General features: G+C 37.5%; 3 protein-coding genes and 1 pseudogene across 3 annotated transcripts; 2 read left to right on the top strand and 2 right to left on the bottom strand.

The window, feature by feature from the left end:
* The first annotated feature begins 2,390 nt into the window (after window positions 1-2,390).
* Window positions 2,391-3,444, top strand: LOC125194112 (annotated as a pseudogene).
* Window positions 3,445-8,271: 4,827 nt separating this feature from the next.
* LOC125201057 (binding partner of ACD11 1-like) lies at window positions 8,272-12,262 on the bottom strand. Its single transcript, XM_048098948.1, has 8 exons — window positions 12,084-12,262; window positions 11,895-12,001; window positions 11,715-11,790; window positions 10,197-10,268; window positions 10,055-10,117; window positions 9,595-9,932; window positions 9,065-9,188; window positions 8,272-8,686 (listed from the first exon to the last, which is right to left on the bottom strand). Exons 1-8 carry the CDS (start codon window positions 12,087-12,089, stop codon window positions 8,666-8,668), a joined length of 807 nt encoding a protein of 268 aa, XP_047954905.1. The 5' UTR covers window positions 12,090-12,262; the 3' UTR covers window positions 8,272-8,665.
* Window positions 12,263-13,921: 1,659 nt separating this feature from the next.
* On the top strand, window positions 13,922-15,316 carry LOC125201058. Its single transcript, XM_048098949.1, has 2 exons — window positions 13,922-14,119; window positions 14,731-15,316. The coding sequence occupies exons 1-2, from the start codon at window positions 14,011-14,013 to the stop codon at window positions 15,204-15,206; spliced, it is 585 nt and encodes a 194-aa protein (XP_047954906.1). The 5' UTR covers window positions 13,922-14,010; the 3' UTR covers window positions 15,207-15,316.
* A 703-nt stretch (window positions 15,317-16,019) lies between these two features.
* On the bottom strand, window positions 16,020-20,202 carry LOC125201060 (5-methyltetrahydropteroyltriglutamate--homocysteine methyltransferase-like). Its single transcript, XM_048098951.1, has 12 exons — window positions 20,184-20,202; window positions 19,637-20,000; window positions 19,473-19,560; window positions 19,261-19,388; window positions 18,798-19,189; window positions 18,551-18,714; window positions 18,330-18,410; window positions 18,072-18,238; window positions 17,882-17,987; window positions 17,522-17,772; window positions 17,218-17,419; window positions 16,020-17,141 (listed from the first exon to the last, which is right to left on the bottom strand). The coding sequence occupies exons 2-12, from the start codon at window positions 19,984-19,986 to the stop codon at window positions 16,776-16,778; spliced, it is 2,295 nt and encodes a 764-aa protein (XP_047954908.1). The 5' UTR covers window positions 19,987-20,000; window positions 20,184-20,202; the 3' UTR covers window positions 16,020-16,775.
* Between the last annotated feature and the right edge of the window lie 531 nt (window positions 20,203-20,733).

The following is a 20,733-nucleotide window of genomic DNA, read 5'->3' as shown; positions in this document are numbered from 1 at the left end:
TGATCTCCATATTTTGGATGGTCGACCAGAGGGACTGCTTCTCTTCTGGGGTTCCGCCGCCGGTGAAGTACAGCGTGTACAACTGCGCCAGAGTGGCGGCATTGGAAGAGAACGTGGCTTGTTGTAAGAACGGGGATTCCGACGGGGCATCTGACGATGTGCCCTTCCCCTTCCGCCTCCCCTCCGCCTTCTTCGCTCCCACAGGGCGCTCGTGCGGACCATCCTCAGACAAGTCGATGGGGATCGCGCTGCCCTCACTCTCCGCACCGCTAAGTCGCGAGCGCACCGATTTCCCGTGCAGCGCGCTGTGCATCTCCGTCCGGAATTTGGGGAGATCCTTCAGCCTATCATAGATTTTCCAATACTTGAAGCCCTTCGACAAGAACTGGCCACTATACATCCGGATGGCCTCATCTCGGACCATGTGCTCGTTCTGGCCACTCGTCATGTTCGTCATCAAGTTAGAATATATACCGTTGAAATGGGCGCAGTCCCTCATGAGGCGCTCCCAATGCCGGCGGATCGCCTCACTGCCATGGTCCTTCATCGAGGCAGTCTTGTTGGTCGTGTACTTCTCCGTAACCTGCGCCCAGAACATGATCTCAGTCCGGTAGTTGCTGCGCACCGCATCTTGCGTCGTGTCCGCCCAGCAGTTGGCTATCAGCTCGGACTCTTCGAGAGTTTAAGTAGTCCTTGTCCGCTTCGGCTTCTCATCGGAAGCCGTATCAGTTCGCAGCCGTCGACGCCGGCGCCTTCCCCTTCCCGCTCCTGGAAGGCGGCTCGGCGGGCGTTTCTTCCACCTCGTAGTCGTCCGTGCTGAGTGTCGGATCCGTTGTGTACATCGCGGCCTGAGATTCTTCGTCGCCTGGGGTTGATCCAGGGGTGTCGAACAACGATGTGACTATCTGGGGGCGATACACATCGTCGGCGCTGGAGAGGGCATGCTGAGGGCAGGACTGGAAGTACGGAGAAAGTCTGCGTGGCGTAGGAGTCTGCAATGGGGACGGACCCGCATATGGATATTGGCCGGGAGGAGAACCCATCGACAACAACGAGCTCAACCACTGCTCATTTGCTTCATCAGTGTTGGGAATTTGCGAACTCGACTCTTTGCCCTTACCCTTACTTTTTCGAGAATTTTTCCTACTAGAGCTCATAATTTTGAAGATTGAAGATTGAGATAAGAGATTGAAAAATTGAGAGAATTGTGTGTGATGAATGGAGGAGGAAGAGGAAGTATTTATAGTGGTGGAATTATAGATATAGCCGTTTTAAAAAAAAAAAAAATTATCGCCGAACATCGCCGAATCGCGCCCACAGTGGGCGGCGATGATTCGGCGATGTTTCGGCGATGGATCGCCGGTTGGCGTTAATTCGGGAGGAATAACGCCGAGAATTCGCCGAAATCGTCCCATTGGCCGGTGAAAACTCGGCGATTTTCGGCGAAAAATCGCCGAGTTTAACGCCGAGCCCATTGGGAGTGCTCTAATAGATGTGGAAAAAAGTGGTTGTGTGTATTAATTGAAGAGAGAAAGTTTCCGAAAAAAGAAATGTGTCATCTTAGTTGGGACAAACAAAAAAGGAAAACGTGTCATCTTACAAACGGAATGAAAAAAGATAGTCAACAACACCATCCGTGCGGGGACTATTCAGCAAGTTGTTTAGGGAAGCATCTAGATACTTGGGCCTTGACCGTGCCTGTTCGAAAAGAGCTTTACCTTTCTTATCCATAGCCTAAGTTGGATTTCTGACAGTCCTTTATTCATTTTATTCATGTAGTAGCTCAAATCGTATCCTTTCCCCCAGGGTGTTTTTGCTAACCATTAGATACATGAATAAAGATACTCACTTTTACTGTATAGGCTGCTGTGAAAGTAATATGGGGAATGTAAAGAGCATGATTTTAAGTTTTAACTAAATGTCCCAATCATGAGTTTGTCGTAAACAATATCCAGCTTTGTGTTTGTTTTGAAAGGGTTTTTTGCAGTGGTTCAAACTTCATTAACAGTTTTATGTCCTTCTTCATTCAGAATCAATACTGATGAATCATGTGTGCTGTTCAACTGCTGCTTAGCTGTTTTACTCATGCCTGCTGAACATTTCAATTAAGATGGGCTCATTCTATCCTGAGATCATTTTTAAGATTCCCAAGCGGTGGCGTCAGCATTTTCACAAAGCTTGCTTGTGCTTACTCTCGGTTGCATGTCAGTTTTTACTTTAATAGGAGAGCTAATAATAGTAGGATTTCGGATGGAGTAACAAGTTTCCACCTTGTTAAAGAAGCTAGTATTAAAGGGTATCCCAGTGGAGCTATAGTGGCATGCTCTAGAAACTACAATTCAAATGTTACTAGTACTTTTGAGACTGTCGATGGTAGCGAGTACCTAGCAATGACAGATGAGAAGCTAATGAGTCAGTGCGAGATGGATACATTTAAGGTATCAGGTCCAGGGGGACAGCACCGCAACAAGCGTGAGTCTGCTGTGCGTCTCAAGAATCTTCCAACAGGAATCACAGCTCATGTTCGTGTAGGCCGTAGACAGCATGCTAATGTTTGTCCTTCGCTTATCTATCCACTTATTTCTGTATTTGTACTTTGATATCAAAAGAGGCATCAGCGGATAGATCCCAACACAAAAATCGGGCTGCAGCACTTTCTCGTCTGCGTAAACTTTTAGCCCTCAGAGGTGCACATTTATAATATTTGGAACCATGTACTGACTTACTTTTACTCTAATGAATGAATGTTGATTTCCATTAGATCTGGAATTGTAATTTGCACATGAATGAATACTATTCCTTCTGTCTAGTTAGGAACACTATCGACCTTGAAACGTATGTACCTCCTCCAGAACTTGTTCAAATTCTTCCAACAAAGTCCACTATCAGATTGGACAAGGGGTCTCAAATTGGACCGAATAACCCCAAATTTGCTCTGGTTTGCCTTAATGCCTTCTCATATGTCCAGCTCTCGTTTTTGTCAACACAACACAATTATTGATCATTATTTACTCCCAAAATTTTTCAGGGAATGAGATCTTTGATTGGCCTTATATTTGCAGTTGGAGGTTCTGTTTCAGATGCTGCAAAGAAATTAGGGTACTCTGAACAAACTTTAAATTATAAATCAATTTTCATGCTTGTGGCTGTCAAATATTATACACTTAGAAGTCCTAAAGTCTTCCGACCGATGATCGTTAGGCTGAGCACTGGAGCTTTATCACGGTTGATATTATCTGATGATTCTCTTTGACAAGCAGTCAATGAATTCAGGGTGGAAAAGGTAACTTTTTATAGTCATACGTTGATATTACAACTTAAGCTGAGATACGTTTCAACTTTTGTGAACTGCCTTATTACATGACATGCCTCATTTACAACCTCTGCTTAACATTACATTGCAACATTTGTGGATTATCTTAGGGTATGAAGCCTCTCAAGTAGGACTCTCACAAGACGTAGCCAAATGTTTGAATACTGTTTCTCCATAAAATCTGACGTCTCTTATATTTCTTGGGAAAATATCCTGTACTTTCCCCAAAATATCTGGTATTTTCCACCAATTTTTAAAGTGGTGGGAAATACCATGAACTTTGGATGATGTATCGATTCCCCTTGAAGTTAATTTTCCAGCCAATTTTAATTGACGTGGCTTGTCAGATGTTCTACATGTAACCCCCGAAATATTATTGTTTTGTTTTTAATTTCATTAGTATAAAATGCATAGAGATGTAAAAGGACGTTCATCTTTGGAGAATCATATTGAATGAATGACAATTCGTGAGGACCTTCATTTTTGAAGGAGTATCATTAAATTTTACTGCATTTCTTACTATCACAATTTGCAAAACACGTGTCTTTCTTCCCTTACTTCATTTCTCTAACAAATTGGTGCGGTGAACGTGGCAAGAAATGTCTACGCGCATGAACGAGTGAGTCAAAGGTTTAGAGAAAGCAATGTAGGAACAAAACCACCGTTTTGAGGAGCAATTTTGAGAGGTCGGGGAATTCATCATCAACACACGTGGAACCTTTGGTCCTAAAGGTTCAAGCTATTCTACGACAACAAGGCAAAACGGTACTGAAATTTAGTCTCCATTACGCCGAAATATGGTACCTGCATTTGATGGGAGTGATGTGATATCTTGGATCGTGAGGGCCGAACAATACTTCCTTGTCCACAACATGCTGGTGGACGCCGAGTGCAGGTCGTGCTCATTGCTCTATCCGCTCCGGCCATATGGTGTGGATTCAAATCCTCCTACAACTTGTTCATCGTTTGTTACTTTCGCTGACTTTGTACGTGAACTCCAAAAGCGGTTTGAAATTAGCTCCGATTTGAACCCTACAAAGCGCTACGTCCCACTATATATGCAGGATCTGCGGCCTTTGAGAGTAGACTAGCGAGGCTTCCAAAGCTAACAAATAAACAATACCTCGATCGGTTTTTTCGGGGGTGGGTGGGTGGGTGGGGGGGACTAGAACCCCGCATACGGTTATAAAATGAAGATTCAAACGTTGCAAGCTCTGATGTGTGGTCTAGATGGCAAAATTAATTGACTTTTTCGACAATCCCTTCGCGTATACCCCTAGGCTGATAGCTTCCCCCCAACCTCGAGCTCCATCCTATGAACGGTAGGGAGCGCACCTGTTAGAGGCCATAAGCCCAGGAATGAACCATTTGCCCACGTAACAAGGTACTACACCCTTTATACCCTGTGAGCCTCAGCCATTTCTTGAACCAAGTTGCCCGCAACCACCTAACAAAACATTAATGACGCTCTGCCCTCAGTTTCAGGCAGCCTCGAGCTAGGGCGTCTTGATCACGACGTTTGATGAGGTTTGTGCATTGAGTTTCCTAGCTAGAACCTAGATGACTTAACCAATAATAAGTGATAAAACAAGAAAACACTGTATAAATTCTCTCCCAAGTGATTACACAGCAGAACGTAAGGTTTTGTGCATTTAGTTTCGAAATGACTTAACCAAAGAAAAAGGAAAAAGAACAAAATTGAAAGGGATATAGACTTGAAAGTTCATACATATGCATTCACGTGGTAGGTGAAAAATGTGATATACCTAGCTACATATTCATACTCTTATAGAACGTTTACTATTCGAGATTAGTGCTAAATACATAAAAATATTAATGAAGAAATTTGATATATCTTAATAGTTATGGATTAATTTTACAATTTAAGATCACATTCAGTTTAAACAACTAAAAATTTGAGATCACATTCAGTTTAAACAACTAATAAGATTGCAGAATTCAATGTGATGAAGATAATTGAAATCATTCAATTATGTAGTATATACATATAGTCAATCCTGAAAAATACAAAGGCTGCCTACTAGCCCTTCGTCAACCGATTCTAAACACAAAAATCCATACACATCTTAACTCGGAAAATTGATCGGACAAAGAAATGTTATAAATCTTATCCCTACATATGAAAACACTAACTTAACCCTAGTTATATAAAAACACCTCCACTGTTTATTTGTAGTGGATAATATTGAGTTGAGTTCAAAATGTGTTCTTATTTTAGCAGTTGCAACACAAACACATGTGGTGTAAATATTTATAGGCTGGTCGGAAATAGAAGATAAAACCATATACTAGTAGTTTCGAAACAAAAGAATTATAATGTAGATGTATATATATGGTCATCACCATATAATGTATTTCTTGCTTGAGTAGTTGAGTATAACTACAGTAGAATAATATTTCCCTATTGAAGAAAACTATTGCATATAATACAAGAAACATGGCCTGTACATAAACAGGCCAATCACATGTATGAAACTGCAAAACATCATCTGTATATAGATCATGGGATGATTCACCAAAAGCTGATAAAGCTAAACACATGATAAAACTAGAATATCATATATAGAAAAAATTATCACATCAAAAGGAAAAGGAAAACAGTCACAGACATCACAGACCAGATACATACTACAACACAAAACCCCTAAAACTATGATTTATAAATTTAGGGTATGTATATATTTAAGATAATAAAGAAGAGTGGGAGATAGCTAGCTAGGTTATTACCAGATCTAGAGAAGCTGAGCATTTGTAATCAGAAATAAAGGCGTGAGGAATGAAGCCTGGTCCGAGATCGATCATCCTTCCTTACATGTATTGATTTAAAGGAAGGATGGATAGATCTTGGAACAGCCTCCATTACTAACGCCTACTTTCTATTTTCTTCACTTCCACTCTCTCTACAATGGAAGGGTATTTAAAGAGAGACACTGGAAAGTTAAGTGGAAAGTGAGATTGATTAATAATGATAAGTAAAGTGGTAGTAATTGATTGGTATGAAACAGCAAAAGGACATGTAATAGTGGGGTGAAGGTTGAAAACAAGGCCATAAATGAAAGGCCACATAATTGACAGGTCATTTTTGGGACTAAACTAATCAAAGCTGCTAGGTTTTGGAGTCTTCGTCTTGTCTTATTTGATATCTCTATCTCTCCAAATTCATAATGTCTCTCATTCATGTGGAAACATACATATGTGCACTGAAAATAACGAAACAAAGAAAGGAATCTTCAACCTTTATACCTTGTATCAAAATGTTTATTTTATTATTTTTGTACATGCACTTCCATCCTTGTCTGTCGTTAAATTAATTAAAGTTTAAGGAAAAGACTCTGTAAGCGCCGCATGCGCGCGTCATTGATTAAAATATTTTATAAGAGTAATTGAGTTTTAATTAAGCGAGTAATGCCTCCAAATTGTAGCGCTCAATCTCATGGTGTTGGAGAGCATATATGTATGAGTCTCTCAAGTTTCAATTGTACAAGTAATTACATTTTACGTATGAATAATTTTTCTTTGAACAGGTCATCATTTCGACATAGTAGAACGAATGGAATACTTAATTAAAGTCGGATCCGTGAACTATGAAAATTTATATTTTGTTATATTATTAAATTGAAAAATTAATTTAAATAAAAATAAAAAATAAAAAAATGGGTCCATAAAAATAATTAAGTGAACGAATGTAATGAGTTGTTAGTTTTATTTCTTGAGTAATGACTAAAGTAAAAAGTTATATTGGGTTTATAGACACAGAGTGTTGTATACCAAAAATGGTGCCGTTATGTACTTCTAAAATAAAATATTAATATAGGAAATTATTTGTTTGGGAAAATATAAATTATAAATAATCACTTTAAATGCATATTATTAATTTATACTCCATATAGTATTTCAAAAGAAAATGGCCAAACCTAAATAATTCTTTTAAAATTGTAAATAAACGAGAAAAAAATGTTTTATGTTGCAACATTAAAAATGGGAAACAAATTGTAAGAAGAATAATTTAAAAATAAAATAAAATTTCCACATTAAAAATCGATCCTCTATAATTCGCTTGAATCTTTGTTAAAAATGTTTCTATTAGATTTATTCTTAAATCTACAAAATTACTAGTACTACTTTCGTGATTGATAAAAGAAAATAGTTGAGGGGAAATGGACAAATGGTGATGGAACGGCGTTGGACAGAGCCTTATCCAAGAATGTAATCAAATACAAACTCTAAATATTGTACAAACTTCAAACTATTATTTGGATTGTTAAAAATTGTGAACAGATTACAAAATAACAACAGAAAATATCAACACAGTGTCAATGGTTGACACCGCATTGATATTGTATTGATATCAAAATCTTGAAATTTTACACTGTGTTGACAGTGTGTTTAAAAAGTTTGAAGTTTGTACAATATCTGAGTTTGCATTTTATAACTACCCGCCCAATCCATGCCCCTTAACCCTTTCATCGCAATCTAAAACTAAATATTTCAATTAATACGAAAAATTCAAAATTTCTACACTCGTGTAGACGTGGACAAAATTTTAGCATTTCCAATCACTAAATTAATCGAGCCATGTCGGTTGATCAATTATCAAAATTTGAAGGTCTAATTTGCTACATGTTGAAAAATTAGATCTTAATTGCAATATTTCAAAGATTGGGTCAAATTTGCAACAATGTCCTAAGTTTGGAATTTAGTTAGCAATTTTCTAATAAAATGAGTAAAATACAATCACACCAACTATTCCACATGCAAATACAGTTGTACCGTTGAATGTTCATGCAGTAATTGGCTTCACATTACTTTGATAGCCAGTTCCATGACAATAGTGTTGAGATAATCCACTCATCAAACAACTTTAATACTACAAAAAAGTAATCTACACTCTTTTTTTTTCTTCCCCATCATCTAGAATCCTAATGAATAAAGACAACTGCCACAAAGGTTTAAAATTAAAGCGAATGTAAATGTAAGATTTTCTTACAAAGAAACCACAACATCATCACGCTTATGGTGTGCGCTTGATACAACAGACTCCAATTTGCAAGCACACAATCCTGAAATATGGGTTTCACTAAATCCAATATAGATTCACATACTGCACAGTTACAGACGCACACCACACAAAATTGAGCAAATATGAACAATGGAATCAGCTCCACAACTAAATGTGAAAATTCAAAGAGTTACTTGAATATGCAGACGAAGAACGAAGCTACTTTTCAACTATCACACGCATGAAACTCCAAACAGGACATATCAATAATCATTCCAAACCAAGCCATCAGAAGATGGGCAAACATTCAGCGACACACCTTCTGCGTCTACTTAGGCTGCAATGGGGGGATCCTGCAACGACAATGACATCAAAGAGTTAGAGTAATGAAAACATGGTGCTTTATTCAACGATTTGCTGAAGGTCAATTTGCTAAATTAAAATAGTTCCAACTGCCAAGCATACAGCAACACAACTCCAGAAGAGATGAATGAAGTCAAAATTTAGGGTCCTATGGAAGGATGAAACAAATGACGCTAAACGCAATGTGTCAAACTTTAAGCATATTAGAAAAGGACTAACAAGCCGACGTTGTAGGGAACAAAGACAAAATCAAGCACTCATACCCCCTAAAAAACTAAAAGAAATATCCAAAAGCTAGAATGCCGGTTCAGCTTCTTTCAAGCATTGCAGGTATGCAATGCGAAAGAGGATAGAGGCTGGATGCACACCTTGGCTGTTAAATTCGACAATGCCATATTCCATTTTTCTCTAGTTTTTGAACCAGCAACCTGGCCAACTTTTGCCACTTTGGTGAAAGCGCCGTTCAGCCAACTTGTTCCAGCTGTCACGTACCTGTATAGATGTATATATTTAGCGTTGTTCATTCAAACTTCAAAGGGGAAAAAAGAAGCAAAAGGTCCTAACTGATCACCACAAAACTAACAGTCTGTAACAACTATTCATACCTCGTTTCACCATTTTCTTACATAAAACTGGACTACATAAATGTAGGACTTTTGTGCATCATGCCAAACCACATAAGAATCTAAGTTTGACTTCAACACAACAGGTATCAAAATGCATGCATGGTAAAAGACAGATATACATGGAAAAGTAAAGACCAAAAATACATGGAGTTTGATGTACACATGGTCTCTTAGATGTTATGATACAAGAATTGTCGATATTTCTTTCATTTACTTGAGTAAAAAGAAACACAAATAGGGGAACTCCAGACATGTTTGTTAGAACTACAAACCTGCTAGATTTTACAGCTGACCCAGTATCATTTAATTTCCTTTCTGCAGCCATAAGAGCTGACATAGTTTTGTCTGACACCTGAAACTTTTGGTCCACAGATTTCACTTTCTCATTTACAACCGAAATTCCAACAGTAAATTTTTCTGTTAGCCCAACTCTCTGGTCAAACGAAATAACTTTGGCTGATGCACTGGCAGTCAACTTATGCTTTTCATCAAATGCTTTAGCCTTGTTTACGGCATCCTGACCAATGGCTGAACCTTTTGCAATCATACTTGACACAACATCTTGAGCCTTGTTAACATACACTCTCCCATTGTTTGGGCTCATATTTCCCTGCCAAGAAAAGAGAGAAAACCATCATTAAAAAAATCAGATTCTAGATCAAATAGAGTGATCTCTAATTGAAAAATTAGTTGCTGCTTAGCCTTAAACAGGACATCGGTATATCTTATTACCTCAGCAACTGGAGAATTATTCCCCTGAGATATGCTTGCAGTGTTTTCACTGATTTGCAGTTCCTGAAGACACAAGACAGTGAGACACACAACGAACTTAATGAAATTGTGGAAAATCAGCAAAATTGTATAGGAATATTACCCTAGTCTCTGGTTGAGGTACATAATTTTCTGAAGGTGCGATGCTAACAACCTGATCCACTATTGTTGCACCCTGCAACACACACGTGACAGAATTTGAAATCTGAAACAACATTATGTGCTATGTATTGCAACTTGGTGCCTATTTTAACCAAGTCACTTTAGAACAAGTTCACTCCAGTGACTATAAATTTTTACAAGAATTCCAAAAAGAAGCAATTGTCACAAGTATTCAAAACAAAATATGTGTACCAAAGACTGGACAAAAATGGAACATATCCAATGTGTAGGTAGCATGAGATAACAAATCTCACAAATCATGAAATACAACTTTATATATATTTTTGACATTTGTTCAGTCTTCATTCATGCATACAAACCATCCCTAGGAATATACCTATATATGAGTGTCCATAATCTTTGTATCACACTGTAATTCAGGTATTGTTGTTAACAAATAAACGATTCATAAAATCCATACACCTATAGCATGTTGGACATTGTACTACAATTAAGTAGTTAAAGTGTATGGGTAGAATAGGATTATAGGATCATACATCATAGAGCCCATAGGATGCCAGTAATAACAACTCGCACTTCAAAATAATTGAATTCGCACTTCAACTGATTTAGAATCTCCTTTACATATTATTAAAGGAGTACTACTTTAACAGAAGTTTCCTTTTAGCCAATTATGGTTAACTGGTCAAGTAGTACACGGCATGCCTTGTTGCTCAGCCCAAAAAAATGTCTGGGCCAAGGTTGGAGCACCAGCAGGTGCAGTAGTTATCCAAGTCATACTGCAAGAAGAGCTTGAGCAACTTTTAGAAAGAGGGTATGACTTCTGAAGTCTAGCCTACCCGGCCACCTATAGTATACCTACCATAATTTTTTAGCTTGGGAGATTAATCTGTGCTAGTTGAAGATATAGTACTCCCTCTGTCCCATAAAAGTTGAGTCAATTCCTTTTTTGCACTAATTTTGAAAAAATCGTAATAAATAGTAAAGTAAAATCGAGAATAATGTAGATATGAATCTTCTCTACATTATTTTCAAATTTACTTTACTATTTATCCACTTTAACTATTTATTACGATTTTTTCAAAACGAGTGCACAGAATGAAGTGACTCAAATTTTTTGGGACAGAGGGAGTACTACTTTAGCTTAGGGACACCTCTACAGCACAAACAACACTAAACTGTTCCTAGTTCTTTAGGTTCTAGTAACTTGGACTCAAGTCAACCTAGGTCCAACAAAATTTGGCACCTGCCGTAACTCGTAGGAACAATTTGGTAACAAAAATTGTTTGTATTGATGTGGACAGCTGACAGCTGAACCAACTATACATTCTAACTTATCTGCAAGTTTTAACTAAACAAAACAGTTCTAATTACAAAGAGGGAATAAAAATACTCCAACAAACATCAAAGGTCAAGATTTATGAATAATCTCAAAAATTCAACAAATATAACTACAAGGCCGGAAAAAGACTATCACATGGTACATCGAGGAGATTACCGATAATAAACAGGCTATTTCAAGCGCCTGTGGATCTTTAAAAGTGACAAATGCAGTTTTGGACTGCGCAGGCTCCCTGCAACCACCTCGAATTAAACGGAAAAAGTAAACTTATCAAATTTAGATGAAAAAAAAGAAAACAGAGAAGGAAGAGGCCAGAGATAAGAAAAGAAATCTTACCTGCAGATCTCAATGTGCTCAATTTCACCGGAGAAGGAGAAGAACTCGTGAATTTCTCTCTCGGTAGCTAGATCTGACAGCTGCTTTACTTGAACTGTTCTTGTCTGCTGAAAAAGTTTGACAAAAAAAAAAAAAAATCAAAATCGAAATCAAATAATTTCGGGAAGTAATCTAGGTTTGTAATCTTACTGGCATTGCAGTTAAATTTTCTGAGATCTCCTTCAAATCTATTTGAGAATCGCTCAACGGAAATGCGTACTTTCACGCCAAATGTGTGTATTATTGTGTGTAAATTGCATGTAAATACGAACGACTCTGAGGCTGAGAAAAAGAGCGCAGAGCCGCAGAGGAATGTTGAGGTCCAAATTAAAAGTTTAATGATATTAACCTGATTAATAATTGCTCTTTTTGGTTAATTGCATCAACCTCCTAAGGTTTCTCCAAAAATACAAAACAACCCAAAATTAGCCTACACTGCATTTTCAGCAAATTTCTTTTTTGTTCTATTCTTTCTCCAAATGACATCGCTTCATTTTATTAAGAGAGTGACAAAATTGTAAGAAACCATTGAAAAATTGGCAGAACGAGACAAAGCGAGAAGAAATACTATGATATAGGAGTATTGTATCTCGGTGTCATAGATAAAACAATACTACTATTAATTAAAATATAATCTAGGATTAAGTCATGAGATTATTTTAGTTAGATAGATATGATTTTGATAAGTATCACAAGATTATTCATCTATGATTGAATTGTAGAATTCAATTTTATGATCTAAACACACTACATATTTAATTTCGAGATATAATATTGCAAATCGAACAGTTCCTACGTATATTTTTCACAAAAATGACATAAAATGCTAAAGTGAATCCTAGATTAGTCATTTGATTGTTAACCGAAGTGATATCTTGGAAAAGCAAAAATAATATTGTAGTATCATAAAATAACGAAACAAGAAATTGATGCATTACATTTATCACGGTGAAAACAACATACACTACAATTATACATATAAAGGATTTCACAAAAACTCTATAATATTTTATTAGTTGGCAAACTATGATAGTTAATGCAATAATTTTTTGCTATGTACAGACTAGTCACTGGATAAGATTCAATAATAATACTGATAATGGGTCAACGACATGCCTTATCAATAGTCAATTGCATAATGTGTAGGCCATATCAATTCAACAATGACACACAAGGCATTGATTGATTTGGGGGACATGTACAATAGTTCAAAATTCATGAGGTATTCAAGATATTTCATTCAACCTAAGGGTCTTTTGTATATTTATAAAACAAAATAAGAGATTAATCTGTGATTTGCCTAATTTAGTTAAATTTGGCAAGAAGCCAAAGAACGTGTATGATGTGTTGCTTGCAGTTAAATTGCCCTTCTGGCATTGCGGCCTGTTTGGGTAATCTTTTTCACTTTTTGTGTGATACTTTCACCAGCTATTTGATGCCAGCTTAATAGAATCTGGACTTATCTTAAGAAAAAATGATTATAAGATTTCGAAAAAATAAATACTAATATTAACAAATAAATATATCCATTTCATATTACTCCTTGTAATTTATATAATGGTCAAGGGGACGATATGTCCAATATTAGAGTTCAAGTTCATAATCAATAACAAATATACAATTTTATTAATATTTTATAGTGTTAGGAATTGGATTATTACAATGTAGTGATTCTTAATTTCTCCTTGGCACATTTATTTGTTTTTCACGATTGCATTATCTTTATATACATACGGAGTTTTGAGGTGTATTACAAAAATACATATTCACATGGCTTGAACTTCCATCACATTACTAATAAATAACAATTGCTTAGAAAGAGAGAGATTCTAGACGCAAGGAATTTTAAAGCATAAAGCAACAAGAGAGTAGCTAAATCCTATCATACCAAAAAAAGAATGTGATTCTCTTCTTTAGGAGACCAAATCCATAAGAAACTAATAACTTGTGCCTTCAACAATGTTTTCGATCCATGTTTCACATCCATAAATGTATGTATATATATGAAGAAATTGATTGAAAGGAGACAAACTACTCGTTCATCACCAAATTAATCAATACACCTTTTTGAATATAAATGGCGGCGGCAAAATCTGTTGATCAGGAAATTGTGTACGAGGAATTTGAACCTTTTTGCAAATGGCAACGCAAGGAAGATCGCGACTTTCTTGAAATCCACCTCCAAGGTAAAAATTAATTATAGAGCGAATTGACAAGAAAAATCATGAAATTTGGTCAATTATAGTATGTTTGTAACTTTAAAACACAGTCAATTACTATATGATAACTTAGACATTTTTCTTAATTGTACCATTGAATTGGATTCAGAGGAATTAGTATGGCGGAAGCCGAATCCATGGCTTTTTATACAAATTTGTATGTCACTCACAAAAGCCATAGATTTAAGTATGGAAAATATAGAATGTGAAATTGTGTATCAATTTCAAGTCAATTATATCATGGTTTTTTTTTTCTCCCGGCAATTTACCTAAAATTATACACACATATTAAGTTATATGTATGTAGGACAAGTTATGATCAAAATCGAATCACGTCTTATTACAAACACGTGGAACTGTCATTTTTAAATAACATGGAGTTCATTTTAAGTTCGTTTTAGGTCATACTTTAAAAAATGAACTAAAAATGATATTCGTAATTTGGTCCTTTATTGTGACTGAGTTCTGCATGTACCAAAATACAATGCTCAAAAACTTCTGTTGTTATAGCAAGAAATATTGACCAAATTTAACTTCATTTTGTTTGTTTCATATATGAAAACATTTGAATTCGAAAGACTTCAAAAAGGAGCAGTTGAAAGTGCAAATCAGCAATCATGGTGTGCTGAAGATTTCGGGAGAGCGGCCAATAGATGCTACAAAACACATGAAATTCTACAAAGAGGTGGCTGCCCCCAACACCAAATACGACACCCACGCAATCCATGCCAAATTCATCAACAACAACCTCCTCATCACCCTGCCAAAGCTCAAACCCTCCTCGTCTGACCCAACGGGTGTATCGGAACCCGTATCCGCGCCCGTTGCGGCGGCTCCGGCTCCGGCTCCGGAGAAGGCGCCGCCTTGCCTAGGAGGAAATGCACCGGCGGCGGCGGTGCAGTGCCAGATGAAATCCTGTCGGAAGCGGCCGTTTGTGGGCTCCAAATTGGCGAAGATGGCGGTTAGCCTCGCGGTGACGGCGTTGGCTGCGGTGGTGCTCGCTGCTTATGTGCATTTCATGTATAAGTCGACCGTTGGTGATGACTCTAATTGAAGTTGAATTTGTGCATTTGATGTTGTAATAAAGCTATTGATGTGATATTGCATTCATAATTCATTTGTTATGATGACTGTATTTTCAAATAAACCGATTGGCCAGTTAAATGACGTTGTTTTATTGCTACTTCGAACACCAACGATTTATAAAAAGCAGTAGTACGTACTTTGAAGGTTAATATGATCAAACATGTTCCAAATTAAATAGTATTCCCTCGTCTGCGAATAGGAGTCCCAATTCATAAAGTTCACACATTCCACTAACTCATTACACTATTATTTAAAACTAATATATACAAGTGAGACACATATTCTACTAACTTTCTTCCACCAACTTTTCTTAAAACCCATGGCGGAAAGAAATGTGACTCCTATTCGTGGACGGAGAGAGTATTCCACTACTAGTATATATTGGAGTAGTAATTTGAATAATTTTCATTTATTAATCTTATCATCATCAACTTAATGCGGAGCTCCATATTGAGGCCAAAGGGTTTACAGAGATTTTAGCTGAATGAAAATGTTTCCTACTTCAAGTGTCGACTATGATCATCTAATGATATTCATTGAATGATGCTATCTCATGTTACCAGTTACTACTTACTACTCCCCAATGATCATCAAATTCGTTTCCATATCTGGTATGCACCTCTTGGCTCTTGCACATATATTTTTGCTTTTAGATTCTATTTGGTTGTTTCAATGAGACGTAATCCAGCCATTTTTATGCTTCTTTATCAGAATCTAATCAGTTTATTGGATATTTGGATGGATACTTATTCATATAAATTTTACAGAAAACAGTAGTCACTTTAACAAAATAAACTTGAGACTAGAATTACGTTCTACTAATACAGTATGTATACAATCGTTAGAAAGTCACTCTACAAAAAAACCTAGTGTGATTAATATTACTATACAATCGTTAGAATAAAATATTAAAATTTCACTGACGAATACAATCGCTCCTAGCTAACAGTGCAATTGATATAAGATTTTAAAAACATAGTACTCCCCTCTTCCAAAAAATTAGTCCTATTTGTGGACGGTACAAGTTTTAATAAAAAATTAATAAAGTAAGAAAAAATGAGAAAAAATTGGTAGATAAAGACAAATTGGTAAAAAAGTATACTAACTAATACTCCTACATGAGAGAAGAGTACAAATGGGTAAAGTATGAGAAAAGAAACTTTTCATTTTAAAATGAGATTGTTTTTGTGAATATCTCAAAAATAGCAAAATAAAATTATTTTTTTTGGACAAAGAATGAACTACTACTGGTTTATTTCATTTGGGTGAGAGAGGGAAATAGAAGGGTAGGATTCCTAACTGACTAGAAAGCCCGGTATGATTTACAAGAAAAAAGCTGCCTAGATAGAAAAATATAAACTTGTTTGAATTTCACACAGCTATTTTAATTCCTAGGAAGACCGAAATATAATTGAAAAAAAAATGAATATAACCAAAATGTCTGAGGCCTCACTCACCTACCGAATGATATCTCGTGAGGGACCAAAGTTCAATACTTCTTTAGCTTTCACAACCAACCAAATCCATTGTGGACTCATCATGCACTGCCAAGCTTTGTTCGGAGAATCTTGACAGCGGAAATCATGTTCTCGAGGGCGGGCTTCACCTCTCCATATTTGCGGGTCTTGAGACCGCAGTCAGGGTTCACCCACAAGATGTTGGTCTCAAGGACCGCAAGCATCTTGTTGACCCTGTCTGCGATCTCCTCCGTTGATGGGATTCTCGGGGAGTGGATGTCGTACACACCTGGCCCTATTCCAGCTCCGTACTTGACTCCCTCGCGGAACACTGACAACAGCTTCTCGTCCGAACGTGAGTTCTCAATAGTGATCACATCGGCATCCATGTCGATGATGGACTGGATGATGTCATTGAAGTTGGAGTAGCACATGTGTGTGTGGATCTGTCAATCAAAATAACAAACAAATTAATGAAATGTTGTAGAAAATATTGCGTAGAAAACAAGAGAGGACACATACCTGAGTACTATCTTGGACTCCAACGTTGGTGATTCTGAAGGAGTGTACAGCCCAATCCAAGTAGAAAGCATGCTCAGATTTGCGGAGAGGCAATCCTTCTCTCAATGCAGCTTCGTCAATTTGGATCACGGTAATACCGGCCTTCTCAAGATCCTCCACTTCATCCTTAATGGCCAGAGCAATCTGATAACAGGTCTCGGATCTGTGAACCAAACCAAAATGCTAAGTAGCTTTAGTATAGCAGGATAAATTAAAAAGCATCATATTTCTCCTAAATACAATATGTGGTTGTGATAAACATTACCTTGGTTGGTCATTTCTCACAAAAGACCAATTGAGAATGGTAACGGGACCAGTAAGCATTCCCTTCATCGGGCGCTTGGTCATGCTCTGGGCAGCAGAGGACCAGTAGACCGTCATTGGGTTGGGGCGACTGACATCGCCATAAATGATTGGTGGCTTCACGCATCGAGATCCATATGATTGCACCCACCCATTTGCTGTGAATGCAAAACCAGACAATTGCTCTCCGAAGTACTCAACCATATCGTTTCTCTGATATTTAGACAACCCAAGGATACATGATAATGTTGAAAATAAACAGTTGTTGAAAGAAAATGTTGTGAACAATTCTTTTCATAGAAGGGCCTTCAGATTGGCTCACCTCTGGTTCTCCATGAACAAGAACATCAATGTCAAGCTCTTCTTGAAGCTTGACAACCTTGTTGATCTCCTCTTTCATAGCCTTATCATAGTCCTCCTCGGAGATCCTATAACCAACATTTCAAACTTTTAGGAATGATATTGAGTACATTTTGAGAATGCAAAGGCAAGTTTAAGCAAACAAGACCTACTTCTTGGCCTTGTATTCACGGCGCACTCTTCTGAGTTCTACTGTCTGTGGGAAGGAACCAATAGTTGTGGTTGGGAGGATTGGAAGGTTAAGCTTCTTCTGTTGAGCATCAAGTCTGGCGGTAACATTTGTAGCACGGCGATGGTCAGAACCCTTTAATGCAGCAGCCTAGCAATTGAAGAAAGATGGTAACAACACAACAGTTTATCAACAACAAGACTCATAAAGATTAAAGTAACAACAGTGAAGATTCACTTACAGCTTTTTGGACAGCTTCATTGTTCACCCTCGGTGAGGATTTCCTGGATGCTTGAGCAGCCGCATTGGCAGTGAAGTATGTCTGGATGATTCAAATGAGCATAAGTACTATTATTAATACCAAGATGAGCGCATATAATGTGATCATTTGACACTCCCCCAAAAAAACAAGAAAGTGTAGTTTGCATATCCATTCAAATTCAGAGGTTGGAAATCACATACCTCATCCTTCTGACCAGTTACTGCCTTTGCCAAAGCATTCACTTCAACAACCTTTTGAGCTGCAAATGCAAGCCATGACTTAATTTCTTCGTCCAGCTTCGTTTCATTTACTATATCCACTGCAGTGTGTAGAAGTGAACAGGAGGTCGATACAACAAGTTTGTCTGCATGGCAAGTAAAACAATCAAATTAAATAACAACCTTGAAGAAAACCTAAAACCTAGTATGTAGGTGTTCTCCTACATACCCTTTTCTACTAGGCTTTCAAGAGAGTATAGGGTGGAGAGGGATGCATCCAGATCATTAGCCCAGATGTTCCTTCCATCAACAACTCCGGCAAAGAGGTATTTTCCAGAAGGAAATCCGCCCTTGATTAAATCAAGGGTCTGGGTTCCACGAACCAAATCAAAACCATAACCGGACACTCCACTCAATGAGGTAAGGGTTTTGAATGCAGGCTCAGGAATGTCAGCAAAATAAGTCTCAATTAGTACATCAATGCCAGACAAAGTTGATTGCAAATCAGCATATGCCTTTGTGAATGCTTCCAACTGGTGAGACTCAAGATCCATTACTAAGGTGGGCTCATCAAACTGAATCCAAGATGCACCGGCTGCCTTCAGCTCGGCGATAACTTCCCTGCCAAGATTTTGCACATCAACCCAAAGAGCTATAAGGTGAGAGGATCATGATTAACAATTCCTACTTACTTATAGATTGGAAGAATTTTGTCAAGAAGGGAAAGAAGAGGGAAAGTTTTCTCAACACCCTTGGCAGGTTTGGAAAGTAACAAGTATGAAACAGGACCGACAAGAACTGGAACAGTATCGACACCTTGCTGCTCGGCAGGATAAAAAACTCATCATCAAATGGAAACGAACGTTATCGTGAACATACATTATTGACTATGAATCATTCATACCGCCTTAGCCTCTTTGTATTCATTAACCGCTTTGTGAGAAGCATAAGAAAAGTTAACATCAGGTCCCAATTCAGGGACAATGAAGTGGCTGTGCACAAAGAGATCAACAAAATTAGAAAACAAGCATCACTTATGTTTTTCTAAGAAAATTATCCATGACTTACTAATTGGTATCAAACCACTTGGTCATCTCCATAGCAGGAACAGAGGCATTTCCTCTGGCCATGGAGAAGAAAGTGGAGAAACCGATCTCACCACCAGTCCAGTTGTATCTTGGAGGGACAGCACCGAGCATGGCAGTGGTGTCAAGCACGTGATCGTAATATGAGAATGTGTTGCTGGGAATGTACTTGATCCCGGCATTAGACATCTGCTTCCAAATGGAAGCTCTGAGATCAGCCGCCACCTTTTCCAAATCCTCGGCACTGCTCTTGCCATCCCAGAAAGACTCCAGAGCGAATTTCAGCTCTCTCTTTGGGCCCATACGGGGGTATCCAACAATATGGGATGCCATTTTGAGTGGAATATCTGTGAAATCACATAAAAGAATTCAGAATCCAGATCCAAAAGCTTCATTTCTGAATTAAGATCAATTCACCAGATTCGCAACAAATCGAAATAAATAATGCAGCAATGAGCATGCAGCGGTGATGCTTATCAATAAGAAAACAGAGCAAAATAGTGATTGCGATCAAAAACGGAAAACCTCACCAGATCAAGCAACGGCGAGGATTACAAATAGATAGTAAAAGAGAATTTACGTAATAGATGAAGAGAGACGAGCAAAAGAAGTATTGTCAAGAATCACGAGAATTTATGTAGTAATCATCAACATAATATGAGCGGCAGAAGCGTAACCTTCCGAAGAGAGAGGCGGAACACAGATATCTGAGGAGACGGGCGAACAGGTTTATTTATGGGAAATTTGGCGGTTGGTAGACGTACTTCTCCAAAAATGAAAATACTCAAACTCAAGTGTGTTCACTCTTATACCATATATGAATTCTTCACTAATTTCATTTTTGACTTTGTATATTTTAGTTTTCAAATTATGTGTATTAGAATATACTCATCTGTGAAAGGTGAGATTCTTTTATTCAATTTAGATAGATAGATTTATAAATAATGTTAACAGAAATAAGAACTATGAATACTAAAAAAGTTAAGCAACATACAAAGGAAAGATAAAGAACATCAATAACTAAACCTTTTCTGTACAACTATAGTCTATATATATGCTGGAGTTACATGGAAAGAAAAA

Source organism: Salvia hispanica, chromosome 1 (assembly GCF_023119035.1).
Source record: "Salvia hispanica cultivar TCC Black 2014 chromosome 1, UniMelb_Shisp_WGS_1.0, whole genome shotgun sequence".
In the NCBI taxonomy this organism is placed as follows: domain Eukaryota; kingdom Viridiplantae; phylum Streptophyta; class Magnoliopsida; order Lamiales; family Lamiaceae; genus Salvia; species Salvia hispanica.
Note: the sequence above shows the minus strand (reverse complement) of the source record. Positions and strands in the feature narration are given on the sequence as shown.

Bases quoted from the DNA above. Each gene is read 5' to 3' on its own strand.
- LOC125201057 (XM_048098948.1), bottom strand. The intron at 11,791-11,894 runs GTAAGATTTCTT...AGGTGGTTGCAG, and splicing joins GAGCACATTGAGATCTGCAG to GGAGCCTGCGCAGTCCAAAA. The intron at 9,189-9,594 runs GTTTGTAGTTCT...ACATCTATACAG, and splicing joins TCAGCTGTAAAATCTAGCAG to GTACGTGACAGCTGGAACAA.
- LOC125201058 (XM_048098949.1), top strand. From the start codon at position 14,011: ATGGCGGCGGCAAAATCTGTTGATCAGGAAATTGTGTACGAGGAATTT. The intron at 14,120-14,730 runs GTAAAAATTAAT...TGAATTCGAAAG, and splicing joins TCTTGAAATCCACCTCCAAG to ACTTCAAAAAGGAGCAGTTG.
- LOC125201060 (XM_048098951.1), bottom strand. From the start codon at position 19,986: ATGGCATCCCATATTGTTGGATACCCCCGTATGGGCCCAAAGAGAGAG. The intron at 18,715-18,797 runs GTATGTAGGAGA...CTTGCCATGCAG, and splicing joins TGAAAGCCTAGTAGAAAAGG to ACAAACTTGTTGTATCGACC. The intron at 17,773-17,881 runs GTGAGCCAATCT...TCTAAATATCAG, and splicing joins TTGTTCATGGAGAACCAGAG to AGAAACGATATGGTTGAGTA.